At 43.3% G+C, this 9,201-nt stretch overlaps 1 protein-coding gene across 2 annotated transcripts; it reads right to left on the bottom strand.

Moving 5' to 3' along the window:
- Positions 218-7,945, bottom strand: LOC8081385 (protein ETHYLENE-INSENSITIVE 2). 2 transcript variants are annotated; one of them, XM_021455969.1, is made up of 9 exons: positions 7,753-7,945; positions 6,517-6,572; positions 5,871-6,305; positions 5,416-5,502; positions 5,170-5,283; positions 4,822-5,034; positions 4,064-4,243; positions 1,303-3,948; positions 236-979 (listed from the first exon to the last, which is right to left on the bottom strand). In XM_021455969.1, exons 3-9 carry the CDS (start codon positions 6,129-6,131, stop codon positions 662-664), a joined length of 3,819 nt encoding a protein of 1,272 aa, XP_021311644.1. In that variant the 5' UTR covers positions 6,132-6,305; positions 6,517-6,572; positions 7,753-7,945; the 3' UTR covers positions 236-661. The 2 variants fall into 2 exon arrangements, with proteins under 2 accessions (XP_002457112.1, XP_021311644.1); XM_002457067.2 differs by having other exon boundaries at positions 218-979; positions 5,871-6,572.

Raw genomic sequence — 9,201 nt, forward strand, 5'->3', positions numbered from 1 at the left:
AATGCAAGGATTTTCAGACCAACCATCTGTTGAAGACGAAGCACATTGAATGTAAAATGGTGTTGCGCTCATGTAAGCCTAGGCTTGCATACCTCTTTGTATTTTCTCTTACTGCTCAACAGGCAGCTGACTGATGCTAACAGTTTTATTCACGATCGTGCCGAAGCACGTACTTCAAGAGAAACGAAAGTCCCTTCAGGGTAAACTACACAACGGGTGAAAAAAAAAACAATTCTGAACAAAGATGTAGTAGATTACAAAATGATCTCGACAGGTGCAAGTTTGTGAGAGTGGTTCAGTATTTGCAACCTCTCTGCAGGGTTGATAACATACATAGGGCGCTAACACTTGACGGCCCCAAAAAAGGGTTAACCTGCAGAGTGTGGACTTTACAATGCTGCATCAGCAGACTACATCTCCTTTGCGTGTACATCTTGGGTTCTTTTGAGCACACACGTAGTTGCCCTTACAAAACATGACACTGCCAAAAAAACAAAAAAAAAAAAGAAGAAAAACTTGCTGGAAGGGACCAAAACGATCATCGGGCAACCGGTCCCTACGAACGTCATGTAACGAAAAAATCCAGGACTCAGGGAGGCCGATGGCAGTCCCTGGAGAACAATAGTCAGACTCCTAACATTGCAATCGCTGTCCGACGCTGCTACTGTCCCTTGCTGGCGAGCCTCCGCTTGTACCGCTTCAGCACAGAGGCCAGGTTCTCCTTCCCCTTGGGGAAGGCGACGTCGCCCGCTGCTGTGCCACTCCTGCCCTTGCGGCCTGAGACTGCGGTCTCCACATCCTTGATCGTCTCCAGAACCACACCTGCAGTTGTGAAGGTGCCACGGATTGGTATGGGGATGGGACCCATGGCTGTTAGCCCACTGCCGGGTGGACTATTGAGCACTCTGATGTCTTTCTGAAGACAAGCACATATGGTCAGAGCACTCCGAGGCTTGGAGAATGCTGGGTCCAAGATTCCCTGCATAAAATAAGTAGCAAAAGAATCACAAGATGAATAATTGTAAGCGTTTTCGATTGTTTCCGAATTTATTCAAACATAAAAGATGTCATTTTCAACTGGTTTCACAACTATTTTCAACCATTTGTATATTCGTTAAGTTCATAAATAAGGAAAAATCCCAAACCGGTCATTTTTTTATATTGCAATACCATTTCAATGAATTTCACCCCTAATTGTAAGCAAGTATTAAAAACAGAATATTATAGATTGCAAGCAAAAAAAAATCTAACACACCAAAAATGAGCACAAAGTTAAATTAGTTCAGGACCATAACAACTCACCTGAAGACGGTTAAGGACATAGGTATACTTCCCCCAAAGTTCTGGTCTGCTTTCCACTAGAGACATGTCCAGCACTCGGCGGATGCACCAGACACCAAAACTAACAACGAGTGATGCGCGCCAAACACAGTCCTCCCCACAGTTGGGAAGTGTGCGCATGTATTGGATGCCCACCTGATCAGAAGTATGTTGCTGAAGATCACCATGAAGCAGTTGATTCTCAGTAGTCCCTTGCATCAATAGCTTCTCAGATGCAGCAACTCGGTCAATTAGTTCTTCATCGCAACCACCATTTTGCTTGAACAGCCACCCTGATCCCTCTAGCTTAAGGAGCTTCATAATGCAGAATCTGAGGGACTGAAGAAGCTTTGTCTCAGATTCCTTATAAGAGAAATCATCCTTGGCCATGCCACCTGATCTGCCTGAAAGATTGAAGTCACCTTTACTGAGCTCTGCACTTGACATGCCAAACAGTTGCTCAAATGGTTGCTTAGCCCAAAGGGATCTAGCACTTGGGCTCATGCTCGACTGCGCCGAGAAGATATCACTCTGGAGCTTAGGAGGTGAAAGCTCATCAAATGCTAATGGAGCCGCAGGCCTGGCTGCTGAGTTTGCATATTGAGATCTTTCTGACGCCAGCCTGCTAAGGTATGACTGGGGTCCAATGGCACCACCCAACTTTGCTTCATTCAACAGTGCAGCTCTACTTGCAGCGATTATTCCAGACATATCAGGTGAGCTGTGGTACTTTTTTGAGTAAGCAGGCGAACCAGAATTTTCATTCCCATCAACAGTGGAAGGATCGTAATACGATCTTTCAGGCATCATTGAGCCTACACGGGATGTTGCAGGAATCTGTGAAGGAGTAGCACCCAGTGAAGCAAGCAGATTATGATTACGAGCATTCATCATGGAATCAACATAGGTTGGCACAGCAGACACAGATGATTTTGGAAGCCGCTGTGGGTCCAGTGGCATGCTAGAGTAAGGGTTTCTGCTGGCATTCATCTGTTTCAAGTAAGATGTGAGCTGGTACCCATGAATTGTTGCAGGTTGGTAGAATTGATTGTTGTCTGAATAAGATGGCGCACTAAAATTTGAGTTTAATCTTGCACTTTGCTCAAGTAGGCTGTTGCTTGAGCTCTGCAGCTGTGTGTTTGGTAGCTGCATACCCTGAGACCAGCTTGACAATCCCATGGCCGGTCCCCTCTGAAGCCCATATGCAAGTTCCAAATTCGATGTCTCATTCTTAGGGGACATCAGGTCCACTGAACTTGACAAAAAAGCTGCCCCCCGCATTGAGTCTCTCACCAGTGGGCTCTTGGGTATTTCAACAGCTTGCTTATCCGTTCTTACAGCTGTGGTAGGTGTTCTAAGGTCTATCCCAAGCAAGATACCAAACTTTTTTGTGCTGGCTTCTTGAGTGAGCTTACCATGGTAATCAAACAGATGCCCCCAGAACTCATCAAGAGTAGCAGCTAGCTGCCTCCTTGCCGCACGGCCCAAACCGGATAGCCTCGAGAGACTACCATTGCCATTTCCTGCATCTGAGCCTTTTCCCCTGCTGAAGGTAAGAGATGGTGGACCATCATCAGACACACAAGGGGTGCTATCAACAATTGACTTCTCAGACTCCAAAACATGTGTATCTTCCTTATCCTTGCCTGAGAAAACATCTGTTTCTACTAAAACATCTCTTTCAGTCGTGATCCTAGAGACCACACTTTCTACTGTGCTTTCCTCTATCACAGTAGAAGTAGGAACCTTCTCCAAAGGCTCCGGCCAGTTGACTGCAACAACTGATTTTGACTCCTCACGAGTAAATGACGGGGAGGGGCAGGTTTCAGGAGCAGTGGATGCATATGCAGTAGATTGTTGAGAGTCGTGATCAGATTCTACAGCAGTGTCAGAAGTATCAATATAGTCCATGGCCAGCTCCGGATGGCTGTCAGGCGCATCCCTGGGAGAAGGGCCAACATCTGATCTCTGATCTTCCTCATAGGTAACATTGTCCACCTTAACATCTTCCCTTTCTTGAGGAGTATTCAAGAGTTCTCTCTGAGAATGCACAGACCATTCATGGGATTCAGCTTCATGACTTCCAGATCTCAATGGTGTAACAGCCAGGTACAGTGAAAAAGCCACAGATACACATGCAACTAAAATGAAAACAGTATATGGGAGCACCACAGGGCTTCCAGTATATCCTTTCAGATTGTTCATCCAGCCACTGTCACCAAATAGCATTTCTGCCACAAATATGATATTTGAAAATAGCATAAGGAGAAATGCAAGAAAAACCAGTATCTCCAGATGCAAAGACACTCTATGGGCTCCCATTATTGATCTGGATGAAGCAACACGAAAAAGTGGGATGACTGAAGATGGAAGGAGCATGGCCTGGATAATCTGACATATAATTAATAATTGGTATATCCCTTCAGCTCCTGCAACTTTCGCCCAGTACAGAGTAGGAACTATGGCAAAAACCTTCAGCAGGAGACGATGTCCAGAAAGAGGAAGGTTTATACCAAATAAATGCTGTGAAATCACTTGGCTACCGATAGCAGATGTCAGCGAGATGATGTGGCTGGAGAAGAGAAGAACCACTAAAAATATAGTTGGTGCCAGAGGATTTACAAATATCTGCAGAGTACTCAAAAGTTAAGTTTTCTATAGCGGAGTAGGATTGCTTCCTAAATAAAATTTTCAGCAGAAACTTAGCACAGAGCGTGAACAGGTATGAAATTTAGGTGCTTACCTGATTCATTAGCTCTACAACATCTTGGAAGGTAATGAGAAGAGTATTAGTAGATTCCGCTGCTGCAGAGTTCATTAGAACATAGTTCACCATAAAGATTCCAGTAAAAATGAACAATATTGAAAAAAGATGGTCGTGAAATAAGGCGCCAAGACCAACTGCAGACGACTTTTTCTGACCCTGCAAATACAATGTTTCTTGATTAAGTATAAGCAAGCACAGAAACTGAAGACAGTTCAGCAAAAACAAACTACTGCAAGTGCACAAACTGTCACTACTTTCATTCTTTTTGCGCATGCCAATATTATCCACTGAGCATGATGTAAAAAGTTAGAAATGGTACAATTTTGATGTTTTGTAATATGCTACAAACCCAAACATAAGATGCAAATTTTCATGAACTATCAATTTTTTCCAAAAGCTGAGCACACTACAGATGAACAAAGTGTGGATCCTATAGTGAAAACGTGTATGAAGTCTTGCAAACAATTGAAACATGATTAATTACATCTTGTTTTATTTCGATGCAGTGTATCCACAATGATTAATTACATCTTGTTTTATTTCATCCAATATTCAACTGGCATGAGCAGAAGTTCAATATAATGATCTTGCTGCTGAATCTTAGGAGTTTCTAAACCCCAGAAAACCAGCCAAAATTGAAATACATGTAAATGTATGGTTTGAACTTTGAAGTATTTCTGGCAAGCCATTGTCCCCTAAATATTAAGTCCAAGTGCAGTAATCAAACAATTTACCTGGACAACTGATGAATGAATGTAGAAGTTGTGTGCCATTATGTTTGCACCAAGAAGTGCCATCAGAGAGTAAGCACTCTCACCACTGATCTTGGGGAATATTACATTCATTGTGAGAGGAATTTGTGGCTGGCTAACCAATAAGCCAAGCACATAACTAAGAAGTGCAAATCCTGCTATGCAGGCATTTACTGTCCCTTCCATCTTCTTTCCCTAGAGCAGACATAATGGGTAAGTAACTAGCAAATATAAAGTACATTAGTTTTTCTTTAGATAAGGGAACAAAGTTCCAGTCTCATTAGTGTATCAGTGTCTGTGCAAGTATGCTTCTTGAAGTAGTAATCTTACCAGGTGGGATATAGCATATGGTAGCAGATTAGGCACCACTGTTGCAAAGCATATCCCTGTGATGAGATCATCATATTCAAACAGGAGGTTGAATCCGAGTGCTATGCCAAAAATCTGAAAATTCCAGATATAGCCATCAGAATCTAGCATGTCAGAACTACTTCATGTAACATTGCCTTACAGGATGAGAATTCACAGATTAAACATCAAAAGACATGAGAGACATCCAAGGAAGTGTGCAAATACCATAGTCAGCTCTGATGTCAACAAGGACAATCCAGCTTGAACACCCAGGAAAATACATGTTGGCTGGTTGTACTCTTGGTGGCATATCTTTGTTTCATGTGAAAACATGAAAAAGTTAGCAACTTCAAAGGAATATTATGAACAAGTAATATGAGATAAAGATTTATTTTCCTACAAAAAGAAGCCCGTCTACATCCAGTAGTATTATAATTGAACTATAGATGGAAAAGAATCATTTAACAAGGCAAGTAAATTGATACATTTTGTTTATCAACAATATGCATAAATGGAATACTTCACATGTACTTTCCCTACTCCCTAGTCTTCACAGTTCCTTCATGTCCAACTCAATATGAAACCATCATATAGTGTTGTGAAATGGAAATAAATATTTACTGAACTAAATCTCAAGAGAAGGCCAGCAAAGCCAAGGAACAACATCGGTAAGCCGATACCTCTGCAAGATTCTTCCCTGTGACAGTGCCAATGCAAGCAGCAAGGTACTGACATACAATGGCAGTAAAGTTGAAAAGGAGAGCCAGTAACACCAGGTCGAATCCAAAACGAGAACCAGCTTCAACTGCTGCCACCCACTTCCCGAGATCAATGTACCCCATTGAAATCAGGAGTGCCGGTCCAAGGGCATGGAAAAACTTAGGCATACCACCCCTGGACTCCATAAATCCCATGCTCTGTTGAACATCCGTGGCATCCATGGTACGGCAAAAAAGAGAATGCCTCCCTGCGCAGCCGCAGATCAGTAGGAAACCGTACCAGTAAATAGAGAAGCAAACAGTACCCAAACTATAGTCTCTCAAACAATCCTGCTCTTATTATTCATACAACATCTGATCAAAACCGCCGAAGCCTGACACCACTGATCCAATCATCTGCATAGGAACAATCCACAGCATTTAGGTGCCTCCAGTTCAAGCAGCTTCATGGCAAGTGAACAGCCATGGTTCTTGACAAGGGTCGTGCCAGATATGGATAGTGGTTCTCAGTTTCCTTCTCCAGAGATGGCAGTGTGTACTAAGCAGTTTATGCACCACAAGGAGGTTTTCCCAGGGGGAAAACAGTACAAAAAGGTTGGATTTTTACCAAGAGGTCAGCGGATCTTTGTGCCCAAGGAAAGCAGTAAAACCTAGCTTGTCTGCCTGCAGATAGATCCAAGCAACCCAGTCAGCAACAAGAACCGAGATCCTTCAGGCAAAGAGAACCAACTTTTAGAGCGCCAAATTCAAAGGGAAACGGAAATTGCAATTGCAACAGCAACCAGAGCATAAAAAGGGCAAACCAAGAACACCTTTTGACCGAGTACCAACCAAATCCATCAATAACATCAAAAAATGCATTTATTTCGCAAGGAAAAAACTCAAAAAACTTCCACCTTTAAGCCAAAACTTTCTTCGTAAGGGTTCCCCGACCCAAGCGTAAGTTTCATATCTTTCTATTCCTTCCAACGCCATCATAGGTTTCATTCAGAACTCCAAAAGGAGAAGAGAAAAGCAGCCCCAGTGACAGCAGGCACTCGCAAGTCAAAATATCACCAAAAAGGCGGGTGATTCATAGCAAGGATAGATAGGCTAAGCTAGCGCAGCAAAGCAAGACCCCCAGCGTTTGGTTTGCTTGCTTGATACAGTAGCAAGCTCAAGCTCAAGCTATGCGGCCCCAAGCTCCGATTCCAACGTCCGGCAGCGACGGAAAGCTTGATTTGGGAGACAGCTATCTCGACGGTGGCGGCGGGAGCTTAGGTTCTGGTCGAAAGGACCTCGATTCAGGTGATGGGGATCTCGACTGTGGCAGCTCGATTGGGTGCCCTGGTCTTAGGAAGCTCGATTTGGCCCCCACGGGTTCTCGAGATGAGAAGCGTCGAACTGGACGTCGAAACAAGCACCTACCTCAGTCCAGGAGGCGCTGCTGACTTCGATTCGTGGGCACCGGAGCTCGTGAGTGTTGCAGCCATCGATCCCCCCATGTTGCAGAGCTCCGGCCGGGGAAAATCCTTGCCGAGGCGGCCAAGATTGCCGGTGAAAGCTAGGTTTCTGCTCGCTAGCAAACGGGTAGCCTCGGATCTGATTCTGATCTTTGGTGTAGGGAACTAAAAAAATAACGAAAAATGAGATCGCTTCCCGGGGACCTGCTAGCTCTCGCGAATCGGCCGCGAGGGAGAAGCAGCCCAACGGGATCCACTGACCAAATCCAAATCACGCTAGTACCCGAGCTCGGCTGCGTAGCTGCGGTTCCAACACGGCAAAGAAAAACTCGCAGGAGGAGCTCGAAAAAACAGCAAAAATCGCGTGCAATCGCAGGGGCCAAGCAATGCGAGAATCATACCTCTTGCTGATGCTGGTCGGCGGCTGAGGTCTTGGGCCAATTAAGGGGGGAAAATCGATGCTTTTTTTTTCCCTCTGGCCTGGGGCCTCTCCTTATCTGAGGAAGAAGTGGGGGGAAGGGGACGACGAGCTGCTCAGGCTTTCACCTTCAGGCTTCAGCTTGCTCGCTGCTCTTTTCTTATGTGTCAGTTTTTTTTTTCCTACTTTTTTTTTTCCTTCCGTCTTGGCTTCTTCAGGGTTTTTTTTTATTAAATTTTCTTGGAAGATTATGCGCTTTCTATTTTCCTGCTGTCACGGGGTGACGAGTGGGTTTGTGGACCAGCCAGAACTGTGGTGCTTACGCTTTTTTGGGAATTATTGTCATTTGTTCAATTGGATTAACTTGCCAGTTTGAATTCAGAAATGTTAAAAGGTCGGATGTATATAAATTTGGGGAACGTTGTCACACAAGTTTGCAAGTGCTGACGAAATTGATTAAGAAAATGACTATAGGTAAGTATAGTATATAAAACCAGAAAAAATGATTGCATAGTGCGAGTTGCTTTCACTGTTTGGGATAACATGAAAGCGTCAACGTGGCAACCTTTTTGATTGTGTTGGACTTTGGGCACTTAGTGTGATTGCCACTTTTAGTTACTTGGTTCGTGATCAAGATTGGTCCATACGTACTTACGTACTAGGCCCCGTGCTAACCTGCTAGCTAATACTCTCCTTTCAATTGTTTTACGTGTCTACCTTTTTTAAAAAGCTTAATACAATATTGGAATGACATGTTTAGATTTTTTTTTATCTTTATAATATTTCTCTACCTTTTTACACGTGTAACTATATTTCTCTTCAAACCAAAGCCGGTCGCATATGGCACATGGTTTGTCTTTGCTGTAGTAACCACACTATTTGAACACCAGACATTGTTTTGTTTTTGGGGTCTCATCTCAGTTTAATTTTCTTCAAATGATTTAGTGTGGTTGGTTGTTTGGGTTAGTCCTTGGGCACATGTGAGGAGGCTAGGCAATAGTGACGCAAGCATGTAAAAAAATGGCAATGAGATTGGCAACATGTGTGAGAGGAGGTGGTTTTGTGACACATGTTTTGAAACAGAATAGCTACCTATTCAATGATGAATCATCTTTAAGTGAGAAGTATTAGGATCCGTTTGTTTTGCTCGCTAGGTTTGGAGCTTTAAATAAACTCTATTCTTCTCAAACTCTCGTTTAATGGTATGTACTTTTATTTTATTAGAAAACGAAGCCAATGTCCCATAAATGTTAGTAAAAATTTCAAAATGTTTAAATGGTCCGTCAACGAACCTTATCTTATTCCGCCTCTGCAGGCATGGCTTTCTTTCAAAGGATTTCTTTTTAGCTTACACTATAGAACTATAGCATTGTGATGGCATCATCACATGTCAAATACTTCTTCTGTTGGTTAGCTTTACATGGGTGACTCT

Source organism: Sorghum bicolor, chromosome 3, assembly GCF_000003195.3.
Source record: "Sorghum bicolor cultivar BTx623 chromosome 3, Sorghum_bicolor_NCBIv3, whole genome shotgun sequence".
Taxonomy (NCBI): Eukaryota; Viridiplantae; Streptophyta; class Magnoliopsida; order Poales; family Poaceae; genus Sorghum; species Sorghum bicolor.